Source organism: Perna viridis, chromosome 6 (genome assembly GCF_037379345.1).
Source record: "Perna viridis isolate PV_CMFRI_1.1 ecotype Kerala chromosome 6, ASM3737934v1, whole genome shotgun sequence".
Taxonomy (NCBI): Eukaryota; Metazoa; Mollusca; class Bivalvia; order Mytilida; family Mytilidae; genus Perna; species Perna viridis.
The window spans coordinates 41,873,217-41,890,428 of record NC_142450.1 but is presented as its reverse complement, the minus strand read 5'-3'; the positions used below and the strand labels follow the sequence as shown (position 1 = coordinate 41,890,428).

The 17,212-nt window shown below is 32.3% G+C and overlaps 1 protein-coding gene across 1 annotated transcript; it reads right to left on the bottom strand.

Moving 5' to 3' along the window:
* Positions 1–534: 534 nt before the first annotated feature.
* On the bottom strand, positions 535–16,150 carry LOC148615024 (vacuolar protein sorting-associated protein VTA1 homolog). Its single transcript, XM_088589619.1, has 7 exons — positions 15,954–16,150; positions 15,523–15,617; positions 14,882–15,009; positions 10,990–11,065; positions 9,572–9,680; positions 7,639–7,887; positions 535–4,179 (listed from the first exon to the last, which is right to left on the bottom strand). Exons 1-7 carry the CDS (start codon positions 16,054–16,056, stop codon positions 4,031–4,033), a joined length of 909 nt encoding a protein of 302 aa, XP_088445745.1. The 5' UTR covers positions 16,057–16,150; the 3' UTR covers positions 535–4,030.
* Between the last annotated feature and the right edge of the window lie 1,062 nt (positions 16,151–17,212).

The following is a 17,212-nucleotide window of genomic DNA, read 5'->3' as shown; positions in this document are numbered from 1 at the left end:
TGTTTTGTTTTGTTTTGTTTTTTTTTTGTTTTTGTTTGTTTTTTTTTTGCCTTTTAACGTTTCCATACCTTTCATACGTTTTATTTGAAACGTCGACAACATAAAAAATGTTTCAACTAAGACGCATCAAAGACTCGTCAAAGCAAACGACACTGTCAAAACGGATAGAGAAAATCACAATGTTTAGATCGCATTTCTTTCTATGTTGGTGCTAGCCAATAAATGAAATCGGGTATCAATGCGGATGATGAGACATACGACATATGATACTATCTAGTATTTCGAGTGGGTGTGGGTAAAAGCGTGTCTACGAGCACATATTTCTGCATGTCCGAGTGGTGGTCAGGAGCACATCTATCGCAAAGTTTGCAAGGTTTCAATGTCATTGGAAATTTATTCTTACCTTTATACATATTGTTTTCGAAAATGTTTTTGTACAAAATGTTAAATTGGTACGTGACACTCCAAATAAAATACTCTGTCTGCCTGTGGTAATATTTGGTTGTTTTTTTTTCAATGATAAAAAAAATCGCGAACTTGGTATGATTTAATGAGAAATCATTGAGCAATTCACATTCCGTATTGCGCATTGGTATTATGATAGAAATATAATATAATAGAGCATAAGACAGATCTATGCAAAATACTAATATTGAACTCATTCCAATAGTTTTGACCACTGTTTCTAAAACAAATACTGTAACAACTACAAAATTTATTTTCAACCTACTTTTTGTGGGTAAGGGGTCAAAAAGTTTCATACAGGTCCATTAAGTCAAACTCATCTTGTCTGGAATGTCGGTGCCAATGTTGCATATCATACAACCTCAATTCTCTGTGACATGTAAAAACCAACACAATAACCGAAAAAGTGGTAAGGACAAGGCATTCATGTCATTCATAATAACTTCTAATTGGAATGCCTTAACATGTTTACATCTTTTGGTTAATAAATAGTTCTCAAAGATTATTCAAGCTGTTAAAAACTGATTGAGACTATTCAATTACAGTAAAAACAATGTATATCAGCTACATTATTAAAGTATAAAACTTTATTAAAAACTGCTAATGAACTGATTACATTCAGTACAGGAGAGCTGATCAAGTTCTACAACTTCTAAATAAAATACAGACATACAGACGTAATTCAAGCATCAGCTATATTACCACTGACTTCCCTCATATTTCCATACTATAGATCCAATGACAATAAATACTCAAAATATATCACATAAATAATGCTCTCCTTACAGAACTAAACATTCTCATACTTGCTCATTACATTTCTCACCCATTTCCTAAAATATAATCATCCTATCTCAATTTGAAGACAAGCTAAACACATGTTTGTATTTTTCCGACCCAGTCGGTATAGTTTCGCTTTTTACCCTTTGACCTTAAAGACGCTCTTCCATGGAAACGCAAGTCACCTGATGGCAATTCTGTTTCCCGACTGGCCAAATACTGATAACTTAGTGGCGATCGAAAAAACAGTATCGTGTCATGTGTTATTTTCTTGAATGAAATGTAGAAAATTATAAGTAAAAATAACAAAATTTTACTGCGTCAGCCATCTTTTTTAAAGATAGTACTTGTTTACTCTCTCAATGATTTGACTTGAGGCAAAATTAAAAATATCCTAGATTATAATTCCCTCCCTCCCCAAAACATTATATATATTTTTCCCCAAGTTTGGTCTATTTCTTTCAAATTGACAGCATTTTTCACTTAAATTAATAAAACTAAAAAGTAAAATTTGCCCTCCCATCCCTTATTTTGAAAATGTTAGATGAGAATCTGGCAATTTTTTTTCTATGACGGCCTAATATTAATTGAACAATATGCAATTTCAAATTCATTTATCCTTGGCTAACTTTCGAAAGTATGTTAATATTAACATTCATAATGCAAATACTTTGATAATAAAACCAAAACTAAAAACATTCCACTTATATCTCTTATTCTATACACAACAAAGAAGTAACATAAGAGATCAATCAGCAGAGGTTAATCTAGGTAGCCCACATCCTTATACAATTTTTTATACAATTTTGCTTAAAAAAAGTAAATAATAATCAAATATTTAAGGAATGACTGTTATATTTGTTTACTCTATCAAGAACAAACCTCAATCACAACATGTTACACAGGTTATTTAGTGTGCACCACAGGCATTTAGGTTATTTCAAATAGATGGAAAAAATATAACAGACATTTCTTATAATTTGATTTATTTAGTATCAACAAGTAAATCATTGAAAATGTTTGTAGGTGTCACAGTCATTACAAAAATTTGGTCTAGGAGATGATAAATGAACTTTTTTTTTTAAATCAGAATCCAAATTACTTTTGAAATTAAATTATACTTTAATGAACTATTTTTATACTATTAACTTTTTTGATTTGTAGGTGCTTTATAATGAGGAGGAATCCCAGCTAAGGAAGTTCTATTAAGGACATAATAGATGTACACTTTATGGTTAAGATAAGAATATCCTTTTAGTAGACCTAAGTAAGAGTCTATTATCATTTTTCTTAAATGTTCCGTATGTTAAGAGATAATTGTAAAGCTTATATTCTGTGGGAAATTTTATTGCTGTATTAAAAACTTGCATTATAGTATGTTCAGTGCTACTTTTGATTTTATTCCAATAAAGTGAACGCAAAGGAGATAAATTGTGTCTATTTCTTTCACTTACCACTAATAGTGTTTCAATTAGTCTATATGTTAGAAAGTTTCATTGTGTAATTCTCAGCACAAATGATTTCTTCAGGATGCATACCAAGAAAGGAACATGCCATTATGTTAAAGGTAAACAGTTTGAAAAAAGAATTATCATATTATAAGATGGATTGAATATTCAGTATTTCTAACTTTGATTTTACTGGCATCTAGGAAGATAGTTACTCACACATGTAAACTATATGCATAACTTACACACATAATATTTTTAAGGTAAATTTTGAGCTTTACTTGACTAATCTGATTGCTATACACAGAGAGAATGAATAAAGAAGTCAACCATAATTCAAAGTATCACATTGAGACACCAATGGAGAGGAGTGGTATAAAGTCAGACCTGTGATCATTAAATATCAGACAAATACCAACACCAATGGAGAGGAGTGGTATAAAGTCAGACCTGTGATCATTAAATATCAGATAAAAACACCATTTGAGAAACAGTTAATTGTCAAGTATAAAATGGACTCTATTACAATCTTCAACACATTAACAGCAATAAAGTTTACATAGAAATAATCACGGCTATTTGTAAGTCAGTAGGCAAAAATGAATTTAGATATCTGTTTCAGATAATACTTGTCTGACATCGAAGTTTCTAAGTACCTGTAAAACTATAGAGGATTTTTAACACCTTACAAGACCTGTGAAGTATAAATATACAAGTACAGAAATATAATTACAGTGAATGGGATAAAAATGGGGCATATTCCATTTATCACAATCCTATTGAAAATGTCCCATTTAAATCAAAATATTTTACAGAGAATGTATAAGAATGATCCATTGAAATTCAAGACTGATCAGAAATTATAACAGTTATCTTCCAATGGTTTTCAATTAAACAGAGTGATGGCCTACAAGATTCATAAAGTAAACAAAGATTTGAGCAAAATCTAAAGAATATATTCCAAGGATAAAGACTAGTCAGGGAAAACAAGCATGCCCACAACAAAGAACATGAAATAACCATTATTAAAGACTTCTGAATCTAAAGTCAACTGCTATATGTAAGTGACAACCAACAACTGCCTTCAGATTTTAAAACACTCCCCCCAAATAAGCCCACTGATAGTGTAGACAGCATACACCATACTCCTAGTCTACAGGATATAACAGGTCATATGTTATACACCAAACCATTACCAAGTTAACAATGAAATGAATTTAAAATGACATCTAAGATATCACAAACACATACAAAGAATATTTATCGAGGTTGCTGTCACACATTCTTTCACATGAGATAAGTTAAAATATAGTAAAAAATCTATTATAGTTATAACATCAGTTTTCTGAACCCGTTGTTAGAAGCTTCAGAGCTTTAGTAAGGTTTGTCACAGCCGTGTCCCCATCCTCATACTGTAGAGCACTACTGGCATACTTACACAGCTTCATAGCCTTCTGGTATTGTTCAGCTGTAAGATTGGCAGTCTCTGCAAAAAAAATGAGTGTACTTTCATACTAATTTGAAAAAAAAATATCAATTTATGTAAACAAAAGTATAAGCATAAAATTCAAACATAAAAAAAGTAAATGTGATTAAATCTTTATGGTAAAAGTATTGTGATTAAAATATCTAAAATCAAGTTCACACAGTTGTATGTGAAACCAACCACAAGTCCTTAAACTAAAAGAATTCGCAGGACAGGTTAGTTACTTTGCTAGCTCATGGAAGCAACATCCTGCAGGTAGGCATGTTACCCAACTCGGATACATTATTAAGACCTTGAACAAACCAATTATTGCTCTTTATTCCATATGCCACATGTCTGGTAGAGAAGCAGTGACTATTAATTTTAAAGTTGTTGAAGTAATTCAGTCGAGGATAAAATCCACAAAGTGAGCATTGTACCACAAATCTACCATAACTAAAGGTAACTAAAACAAAGCATCTCTGCCTCAGACTTTAACATTTTATGAACCTTGTCCTATTAAGCAAGTTAACAAAAATTCAACTTGCTCAAATTGAAATCTTAAAATTGTCCTTTAGTGAATGAATTTTGAAAATAAATGTGATTTGGTTGTCCTCCGGGCTAGTATACTATTAATTTTTACTTGCCCAAGCGGTAGTTTCACTTGTCCCGGTTAAATAGTCTTACCCTGTCAACTCTAAGTTTACAAATTAAAATGTAGCAGTCCTCACATACATTGAAAGTCTATACTACTAATATTCCAATAAAAAGAAAGTAGATATGTTATGAAGAATACTGGTGACCATGTTAAAGTGGTACATTAAACAAATCAAAATGTAATCAGTTAAGTCATGTTCTCACAAGAACTGATGAACATGCTAAAGGGGACTGAAATACAGTAACAACCCCTGTAATCAGTAAGCCCAAATCTCATTATCATAAATACTGGTGACCATGCTACAGGAGTACAGTAAGCTAAAACCTCTTATAAATACTGGTGACCATGCTACAGAGGGACAGTAAGCTGAAATATTTTATAAATACTGCTGACCATGCTACAGGGGGACAGTAAGATTAAATCTCTTATAAATACTAGTGACCATGCTACTGGGGGACAGTAAGCCTAAATCTCTTATTATAAATACTGGAGACCATGCTACAGGTGGGGAGGGGGGCAGTAAGCCTAAATCTCTTATAAATACTGGTGACCATGCTACAGGGGGACAGTAAGCCTAAATATCTTATAAATACTGGTGACCATGCTACAGGGGGACAGTAAGAATAAATCTCATATTATAAATACTGGTGACTACGCTAGAGGGGGACAGTAAGCTAAAATCTCTTGTAAGTACTGGTGACCATGCTACAGGGGACAGTAAGCCTAAATCTCTTATAAATACTGGTGACCATGCTACAGGGGGACAGTAAGAATAAATTTCATATTATAAATACTGGTGACTACGCTAGAGGGGGACAGTAAGCTAAAATCTCTTGTAAGTACTGGTGACCATGCTACAGGGGACAGTAAGCCTAAATCTCTTATAAATACTGGTGACCATGCTACAGGGGTACATTAAGCTTAAATAACTTATAATTACTTCTAACCATGCTACAGAGGACAATAAGTCTAAATATCTTATAAATACTGGTGACCATGCTACAGGGGGACAGTAAGCCTAAATCTCTTGTAAATATTGCTGACCATGCTACAGGAGACAGTAAGCCTAAATATCTTATAAATACTGCTGACCATGCTACAGGGAGACAGTAAGCCTAAATATCTTATTATAAATACTGCTGACCATGCTACAGGGAGACAGTAAGCCTAAATATCTTATTATAAATACTGCTGACCATGCTACAGGGAGACAGTAAGCCTAAATATCTTATTATAAATACATGTGACCATGCTACAGGGACAGTAAGCCTAAATCTCTTATTATAAATACTGGTGACCATGCTACAGGAGTACAGTAAGCCTAAATCTCTTATTATAGATACTGGTGCTCATGCTACAGGGGACAGTAAGCTGAAATCTCTTACTATAAATACTAGAGACCATGCTACAGGGGTACAGTAAGCTTAAATCTCTTATAAATACTGCTGCCCATGCTACAGGGGGACAATAAGCCTAAATATCTTATAAATACTGCTGACCATGCTACAGGAGGGCAGTAAGCCTAAATCTCTTATAAATACAGGTGACCATACTACAGAAAAACTGCTGTAAAGCAGCAAAATGGTTTAAATTGCCAACTTTCTTACAAAACCAATTATTATGACCATACCTGTTAACCTAGTCAAACCTAATTGATATGTTATACATTAAATAATACAGAGGATTTCAAATATTTATCAATACTATTGATAAATGATATATACAAATGAATCAACAGTATGAATTATACATGTAGTTCACAGAACTTTAAGAAGTGAAGCTCGATATGCCATAAAATAGATTTTGCCCTGTTCCAATGTTCACCACGAGCATGTCAAGAAATCTTGTTTTTTGATGGACCTGCCTCCTTTTAAAATGTGAACAAGAGTAGCAAAGAACTTTTTGGTAGCCCTTCCATTGCTTACATCACAAAAAATACTGAATGGATTCTGTTTACAGTTTTCAATCACTGTACGTCTAAAAGCCTCACGACTAGGTACGATAGCCTGCTTTATGATTTGGGTGCATTCCTTTTACATTAAAATTTCTTGGGAATTTTATTGTCAGGGAATGCTTTTTTTACCAAGTCACCGGAAATGGTAAGTTGTGTTCAGACACAAAGTTTAATCATTTCTTGACTAAACTAGCCATTCGATATTGTAAATCAATGCTATATGTTGATATGAACAAAGATAATTCTGGAGAGATTTGTATGTCAACAGCTAATCTGAGCATTTTGACCATTAGTTTGAATTGATTGAATTTAAGGGGAAATACTTGCTAAATGCAGTTGAAATTAAATTTTTTTTCCACTTGCTAAAATTTGCTTGTAAAACTCTGAAGGTAAAGTCAAGAGATAACAACAACAAAAATCAAATTTAGCGAATGTAAATTTTCAGTACTTGCTAAATTTAACTAGTGGAAAAAATAGTGAAATTCAATCCCTGATTAAGTGCTGTCATCACCCACGTGGTTGTCAACATAAACAAAAACATGGCAGACAATAAATGACAAAAAATTGATAAATTCCTGAAACCAGGAGGTCTCCTGCACAAGACACATTTTTTTTGTGGGTCAAAAGGTAAAATTATGGGAGACTTCCGCAAAAAATGAGAGGGTTAACACCCATCTTATGACATTATCATACCATGTTCCATTTTAACCTTATTTAAAACATTTGTTGATTCCTATAAAGAAATTAATCAATACTTGTAACCAAATTGAACTTGCATGACTCACATTAATGAAGTTCTAATCACCTCAGAACAATCAACAAAACTTACAATCAAAATGGAATCTAGTTTTAATCCTACTTTACTTACTTGTTCCAGGAGGAGGTGTCCATGTTGCAGCTGCAGCAGCAGGTGAAGGTTGAGGAGGAGGCTGATGGTGGGATGATGGAGGCTGGTTATAGGATTGTGATGGGGAAGGCTGTTTGGGCACTTGAGGAAAGTCCTGGGGTGTAGAAGGAGGAGCAAATGCCCCAACTTGTGGTTGTTGGTTGCTAGGACTTGGCATAGTGGTGGAATATGAAGTTCCTGGTTGTAAGTTAGCTGCTGGTGATATGACCTCTGAAATTATAAGATACATACTCCATAAAAATCAAAAAACAAAAATGAAAAAACGTGGTCAAAATGAGTTTCAATTTGACATTATTATTTGTGTTTGAAGCATTTGGATTTATACATATTTTGATTTATTGCCTTTAAAGCAAGACCATTGACAGAAAGTTGTCTTTATATTATTTGATATCAAAGTTACTACTGGTAATTTGTGATGAAACTAAATGTAAAGTTTTTTTATATGATGATATCTATTTCCCAAAAAAAAACCATCATTTATACTGATCAACAATAAGCACATCTAAACTCAGTATCTACTGAAACAGTTCTAAAAAGTACCATATAATACACAAACATGCACTATACACACCAAAATATGACATGTATTGTATGTATTAACAAGTTACCACACATGATATCAAAACCTGCTTCAAAGATGCCATAAATATTAAAAGGCATTTTAACAAGACTCAGAGACAAAATGAAGCAAAGAAATGAGAAACAATGTTCATGAGACAACAACTGTAAAACTTTGATGGAAATACAACAGGAGGGTACTGTCTAGCCCTCAACACATAAAGATAGCAATCAATAAGAAAGATGAGATCTTCACTTAAAAATAGGGTCATAAACAGGTGAAAGGAAAAACACTCTTTTCTGTTGCTTGTGTTTTTCAAGCTTTCATAATTTTGTTTCAGATTTAACACATTTTAGTGATTGGATCTATCATCTTATCAATATATTTTCATAGGATTAACTTGTTCTATTAAGACAGGGATGGATCAAGGATTTTTTGAAGGGGGGGCATAATTACGAGAATCAGTATAAAAGGAAACAAGATTAAGGCATGTTTAATGAATGAATATGATAAATTGCCATATTCAATACAATATTTAGCAGATTACAATAGTGTTTTGTTTTTTTTCATTGAAAAGGGGGGCGGTTGTAACCCATTATGCCCTCACCTGGGCTCACCCCTGTATTAAGATACCAAAATCCAGTTATAAAGATATGATTGTATCATCATATATGTGTTCCACACTGCCCAGGTATACATGATTTTGAGTCAGCTAAAGGAGAAACAAACAGGTTTTAAGAAAGTTTTGGCCATTTATGATTGATAGTCTACTAAGGATTAATTACACAATAAAGATCATTATATCAAACCAAGTTTTCATACTGTATTATGGATTTTTATAATTCGTGTAATTTAAATTTGCATAAATAACTGTGAAAGACAGAAATAAATTTGATTGTTTGCAAAATCATATACCCCCTATTTTTGTACAAAATATTATTTTATTAAAAGACTGCAATATATGGATACAGACAGGATAAAGATGACTGAGCAGTCAGGAATTAAAATCCAATAACTTTGAAGAGATTTCATCTTCTTTTTTTTCAATGAGACACATCACTCCTAGATATGAACAAATGTATCTTAAATGTTAAGGGTGTTGCCCTTTTAACTTGATTTATGAAAAACTGCATAAATGTGCCAGTTATAAAATGTTCTTAAAATTGGTCTGAGACAACAGTCTACATGACCTGCAGAAAAAAAAAGTTTTGGCAAAATAATACTTTGTAACACACAGTATCTAATACATATTCTATCATTGTATGTAAACAGGGTGCTCACCAGCATTTTCCCAAAAAAATGAAGAGGGGACATATTTATATTCTCTTGACTTACCTTCTCCATCTTCTCCTCCAACAGGACCAGCTACGGGTGTCTCTCCATTTTTTAGACACTTGTGTATATATGCTGCTTTCCATTTAGCATACTTCCTGTTTTTCTGTATCTATAATATAGTAATAAATTATGAATTTATATTTAACTACTGTGACCCTTTTCTGAACTGTTGACAAGTATAAAAACGGCAAATTCGAAATTCCTGATGAAGAAACCTCTGTGTAACTGTAGTACTCCAGTTATGTAAATAACAGAATCAAACATCAAATGCAGAACAGAAAAATCTCAGACACCCATGTGTAAGATTTCAAGGTTTCCAGAGTTAAAGAAGACTGAAATATTATCATAGTGTGTCTGAGATCTTCTAGTCTTGTATTTTTTGTGGTATTTTCTTACATAATGTCAACTATGTTATAAAAACAGAACTATTGTTTTACCTATCAATCTGTAAATTATTCATTATGGAGGTCAATCAATTCCTCAAAACTGATGACATTGTTTACTTTGTCCAATCGTTGTTACCAAGATCCCGTTTTCAAAACAATTTTTGGCTATTGATGATTTTACCAAAAACCTAATTTGCCACCATCTTCATGTTTAAAGATTATACCTACCAAATTTTGCAAGAAATTATAATTTTATCTTTCATACAGTTTGAAAAATTCAATTATCAGTATTTGTCAATAACTGATGCTTTGTTAACAAAGACGACTGAATTACAACATAATTTCCAGTTTTAAAGGAATAGAGCACACTGATGTTCGACTGTACATATTACAAATAAAAGAAAGACAATCCTGATTTGTGACAAAAATTATGTTTAAAACAATAACTGACATCAAGTATAGTAACTTATAATTCAGTTGTATTTACAAGACATCATAACAAATTTTAAAATGAAATCACAAATGCTGCATGTTTTATATCAATAATTAGTGAGATAAGGAAGCTGACAAGGCTTATAATAAGAATATCCTTGTCTCAAAGAGCAAGAGAAATGAACTGTGGAATAGTGTTTCCACACATTGGAAAATGAAGTACCAGTACTAAATACTGTTTAATTATGGATACCAATTTTTGTGGATTAGGGAAGAAATACAAGTTCATGGATTCTTGAATTCCTGGTTTTGAGGTTTTCGGTACACACATCTATAGAAATCTCCTTTCCATTGGGAACAAAATTTCATGGTTTGACCTACCCATGAAATCCATGAAAATTTGTACCCCACAAACAGTACTTCTTTCAAAGTATGCATCAAAGTAAATATGATATTTTTATGTTGATCATTTTTTTTCTGTGTTTCTATCAGTATCTGTATCAATTTCTTTGTTTCTGTTTCTGTCTTCTCAGCTTTGTCTTTGTCACTTTTATTTTTTTAACCACCGTTGTCCTTGATTTAACCTTGACGTGTACTCACATCTTCACTGACTTCACCAAAGCAACCAATAACATCAAAGAGCATACCAGCTGTGTAAAAAGATTTCACTACATTTCTACAAAAAAGAATGCTTTTCAAAGCAAATGACTTTTAATTTAACATGACATTTTATACAATTCTTTTTGTTACAAATACAATGAAATGGATTCAGACTTTGATTTATATTAGACATCATTGATTTTGCAAAGACAAAAGGGGCAATAACTCCTGTAAGGTAAATACAATACACACCATGACTAAATTTAAATTCAATTTTATTGGCTTGTACATTGTTCTTTATTTATTTATCATCCTTTGGGACAAAAATCTATATTATTGTTTTATTTCAACTACAACACATAGCTATTTTTTGGGGGGGGATAAGTCAAGTATGGGTAAGTATATTTGCTTTTAGGTTAATTTTGCATTGGTTGAATTAATAATATTTTTCAAAAGATTTTGTTTTATTGCATGGTTTCTTTATTTTGCACCTGTAAACTTTTTTTCTGTCCTTGACATTTCGGAAAAAAAACTGATTTTATTTTTAATTTTACAATTTCTTCAAATTCATTTAATGTTTTCCATGTTTAAAGTATCTGTCAGCTTTTCTTTTCTAATAAATGTGGAACATAAGAATCATTTGAAGATTATTTGATATTCAAGGTTGTAATAAGTAGTGTGCTTGTTATCTGAAAGGGTATACACATTATATTTTGCTTCATAAACATTAAGAAATTTATGAATTTCTCTCATATAAAAAAAAGACAGAATACAAGAAGGCCATTTAACTAATCAACATTTGCATTTTGCAGTCATTACCATAAAAAAATATATATCATTTTAGGTTTACATCTTCATGATGTCCAGAAATCTCTTACATTGTAGTAAGAAAATTCCTGCATGTGAACGTACACCCCCATCAAAAGAAAATTTTAAATTCATCACAGTTGATTCTTTTTCTGAGTTTTACTTTGATAAAATTACTCTTTTTCTTCTTTTCCATTTTTTTAAATATTATTGTGGCATTTTGATTAACATTTCACGGTTCATTTTGAATTCGATTTTGGATCTAAATAAAAGTTCCCTTTATGGGTGTCCAAAGTTACTGCGCAGCCTCAATAAATATTTTTACTGTGATATACCTGTAACACTGGATAAAACTGTTAGGACACATTTGGATAAAATATGTTTGTTTTATTCTTTCCTATTGTATCATCCATCTAGATATTATCTTTTAACAGATTTCACAGATCCAAATAGGCTTTCACGCTCACTACACACCACATGCACATTTTATGGCTGTGCAAGGCCTAAGGCCAGGTGTCAATGACCGATGATTATTGTTGATTCTACACTTTATGACTTCAGAAATTTTCATTGTAACCAGCCCAAGCTTAGTTGCTGTCTACTACTATAACCCAGACAACTGTGGACTGGTGTTAATTCGTGCACAAAGATTAATTTCAGTTTTGAACAGATGGCATACAAGCTGTGTCTCAATAAATGTCAACCGTTACACAAACGTAACTAAAAAATTCAACTAAAATGACCGTAAATTAAAAATAACAAAAAGCGCTACAACTACATTCCTTGTTTCTTCATTCTGGACCAAAATGACATTTCTATGCATGACTGAAAATTTTTTTTATCAACCATTTGAGGTAAATGACTGTTGGGCATTTGCTTAAAATTCCTGTCAAGGACCGGCAGTTTTGACCATTTCAGGATCCATGGTCATACATGTATAGAAATTACCAGAGAGCAACCAATGTGCAATAGCAGAGTACAACATATATTCCCATACTGCACTAGCACAAATATAGACAGATTGCATTAACTTTGTTATATCATTAATAACAAGAAGGCAATTTAAGCAAAATTTCAATCTTTGTTATATTAAAAAGCTTATATCTTAAATCTTGAAGATGGAGAGGTAGAAGGTCTCCCCAATTTCACCAACTTAGGCGGCCAAGTCAAAAATACTAGCGGCACTGAAAATAACATCAAAGTCAGAATCAGCAGAGCAAAGTTTGGACAGTCAAACTAAACACCAAAATAAAGATCTTCAACTCCAATGTAAAGGCTTACAGATCAGAAACTTGAAGAACAACAGTGGTATTTGACAAAACCATCCAAGCCTTCATTAACAGATGCCTTTGTAGAAAACTCTAGTTCAACCAGCCAAACCACATACACAACCAAATGTGCCACATACAAATGTTTGAAAATCATATGTTGCTCGATTAATATGATAATCATAATGATTCTCATATGTTAATTTTAGCTTGAAAACATATGATAATCATATGATTCTGAAAAAAAGATTGTCATAGTTATGATAATAATGTGATAATATGTAAACTGAAATAAATGATTATCATATGGTGCTTGGTACATATGATAAGCATATCATGCAAACCATGATTCTCATGTGTGGCACATTTGTCTGTGTAAGTAACCCGGACCTTTGAAAACTAACACCTCAGTTACCACCTCCAATGCAAATAAAAAAAGGAAAGAGGATCTGGACCAAACACAAACTTTGGAAGACCCAGGAAACATACATATAACAAAACAAGCATTTCAGTGGAATCTCAAGAAAAGAGAACAAAAAATTTTGTTTTTCAATGGCAACAAATTTAACAAGAAGTCTAACAATTCCGACTCAAGAACATTTTTGGTAGGACCTATCATAAGGACCTTACATGGCTAGACAGATTAAAATGAAAATTTGACCACAGATAGATCTCATCATGCTGAACACTTTTGCCCATGTTAGAATTTGGCTTAATTTTGGAGCTATATGTGAAAAATTACAGTCTGACTTCAATTGGTCAAGTAGGGTCAGAGAAGAAGATTTTTGAAAGAAATAACATTTAAAATAGCAAAAAAACGTCGAAAAAGAGATACAAATCCTAAATGGCTAAATCATGCTGAACACTTTTACTTAGTCAGAATTTGGCTAAACCTAATGGTATTGGAGATACATGTATATGCAAAAAACTAATGTCTGACCCATCTTCTATTTTTAGTAATGGCAGCCACGTTTTTTGATGAATCAAAAATCTAAATGTAACTTTTGTTCAAGATACACCAAGGAACATTCATACCAAGTTTGATTTCAATTTGTCAAGTAGGGACAGAGGAGAAGATTTTTGAAAGAAATAACATTTAAAATAGCAAAAAATGTCGAAAAAGGGAAATAACTCCTAAATGGCCTGACAGAGTAAAATGAAAATTTGTCCACAGATAGATCGCATCATGCTGAACATTTTTACCCATGTTAGAATTTAACTAAACCTAACGGTTTTGGAGATATATGTGAAAAATTACAGTTTAACCCCTATGTTCTATTTTTAGTAATGGTGGCCATGTTTTTTGACAGATCAAAAATCCAAGCACAACTTTTGTGCAAGATACCCTAAGAAACATATGTGCAAAGTTTCATATAATTCCAGTCAGTAGTTTCAGAGGAGGAGATTTTTTTTAAAATTGTTAACGGAAGACGAAGACGACGGATGCCAAGTGATGGCAATAGCTCACGTGGTCTTCGGCCAGGTGAGCTAAAAAGAGGATATCCAAGAAACACCTGGAGAAGATCAGCTGAGGACGAAATGGTAATAGCTGGATACTATTGGGCACACAATGGCTCAGCATGCCAAAAACCTAGTGAGATGGAAGAAGAATGTCAGTGGCCTATACTCTGCCAGAGTAAACAAGACTTAAGTCAAGTAAGTCAATATCAAAGTGTTATTGCATAAATATTTGAGAATATGGTCCCTTGTAGAATATATAATGCACCCTCACACAATACAAAATACTACTGTGGACAATATTCATGCAATGACCCTATATTATTTAGATAGATCATTAACAATCAAGTTATTATTACTTGTTAAATCTGCCAGCTCTATCTTCATTGTCTGCAAACAGGAACACTTTAATAGCATAGTTTTCCATGTGTGCTTGTCCAACAACTTCATTACTGATTGCGTCATTACCTTGAAGCTCTGTTTTTATCTAACAAAAAAAACTGCATTTAATAACATTGATGAACTTATTACACCATGAACAATCAGAAAAATAAACAATTGCTTCAATATCTTGTAGAAATGTTTTAGTCTTTAAAGAAAATAATTCATTTCAGTTACATTTGTAAGTTGATCATAAGTTGATTACTGTCATACCATCTCTGCAGGTAATGAAAACACTGTCATAAATCATTGCTAAGAATGTATACAGAATGCTCACTTCAAGAGATGTCCTTTCTCTAAAGAAAACAGGACGAAACTATGAACCTCTATACATGTACATGTAGCTCATTTGGTATCTTTACTCCTGCAGTCCTGGGCCTTTTCTGGCAAATATTCTATATTCAGTTTTGTGTCTTTTTACTTGCAGATGTTTTCTACAGCTGTACATACTTACATTTAATAGCACTTTTCCAATAATGAAAATGAAGTCTACAATGTTGTATAGAAGTACTACAATATGCATGTACATGCAACATGAATACAACACCTTGCTTCTTACCTTCTCTAACTGATCCATGAGAGAAAACAGAAATGTCTTCGCCTCTTTTGATGATTTATCAATTTCCATTCCATTCTGCATAGCATACAATCGACCTACAATCAGTTACAGAAACTCAGCCATGGTCATCAATAACTACTACATATGACATCACAAGGGAACACATGAAAATTAAGCTCCAAGACTAAAAGCTGGTTTAATGCTGTGAATGAAGTAAAAGACAAATTACGTTAACAGGAGTGTACTACTACCGCTGAGTATTTCATGCAAGTGTAGGGAGTGTTAGCCTAGATACTAAAATGTCAGGTATTTTTAAATTTTGACGTTAATTCCCATGAGGCAATCATGAAAAATAAAATCCAAAGAAGGCACAATTATTTGGGCTAAAACAGTAAAAGTAAAAGTGCACAAAATTTCGTAAGAAAACTCACAGTAATACGCGACGATTGGATCCCGTTTGTCATGTTCACTCGCGGTTTTGAGATAATGTTGAATTGCTTTTAAAGATGGGGGTAAAGGTGGTAAATTTGACATCTTTGTAAGTGATATTTTTGTCTTTTTTTAACTTTCTCTCCTTCCTCGAAATTAAGTTTATTTTGCAATACTTTTTATACCTCCAATGTGGAGAGTCGATGATCGGGATGGTTTAAAACACAGAAGAATCTTGCGAGACTGTGAGAGATCAGAATCGAATAGAATGAAATTTGTTTATTCAAATTAAATTACCCGTACAGAACACATGACACTTAAATATAATGTGAACCAAAAACATTCAGAAGATGAAGCCTGAAATAAGTTTTTTTTCTCACTTAAAGACTTTACAAAAATATGATTTAAAAATAGTATATTACAATCTGAAGGTAGGAAACTTTTAATTAAATTTGGACGAATTTCAAATACAACTGCACAATGTAAGAGTCCACTTTCTAATACAAATATAATACTTAAGCATATTGGATACCTCCCAATTCCAGAAAAAAACAGCATAATTACTCCTAAAATATACTTTAAATATTTCATTTGTGACTTTTCAAAAAAATATTCTCATAAGCCTTTTTCAACATATATTGCTCATTTTTAACACTCAGCAGAGATTACAGAAAACATTCCATAAACTTCACATGTATCAACGTTGGTTTTATACAAATGTTTTGGTCGTATAAATGTATGTGTTGACACACTGGGTTTAGAAAGTAACATACATTGCTGCATATTTAAAGTAAGGTTTCAAAGACAACTCTTCTTTACATTGAAAAAAATCTACTCTTTTTGTCGAGTCTTGAAGACACTTGTTCCAACAGAATATTGAAATATATATGGGAACAAATTGTGCGCCACTCTTGGTCGATTTGTTTCCATATTCGTATGTAGATAGGTTTTAACAAGGGCTACTTCTGAAAACAAATAATTTTCCGTTATATATCGATAATGTAATAACACTCTGAACAGTGGCTGATCCAGATATTTACAAAAGGGGACACAAACACGGGGGCTCAAATTTTTCTTCAAGAAAAATGTAAAAAAAGACATACATGATGTTCACTTAGTACAATGCTAATACGAAATTACCTATTGCTTATTCATGTATAATTATCATTTTTTTGTGTATTTTTGATGTTTTAACGAAAAGATATACATTTAAAAAATCAATTTGATCTGTTGCTATCGTGCATGTTATTTGAACTGTGAC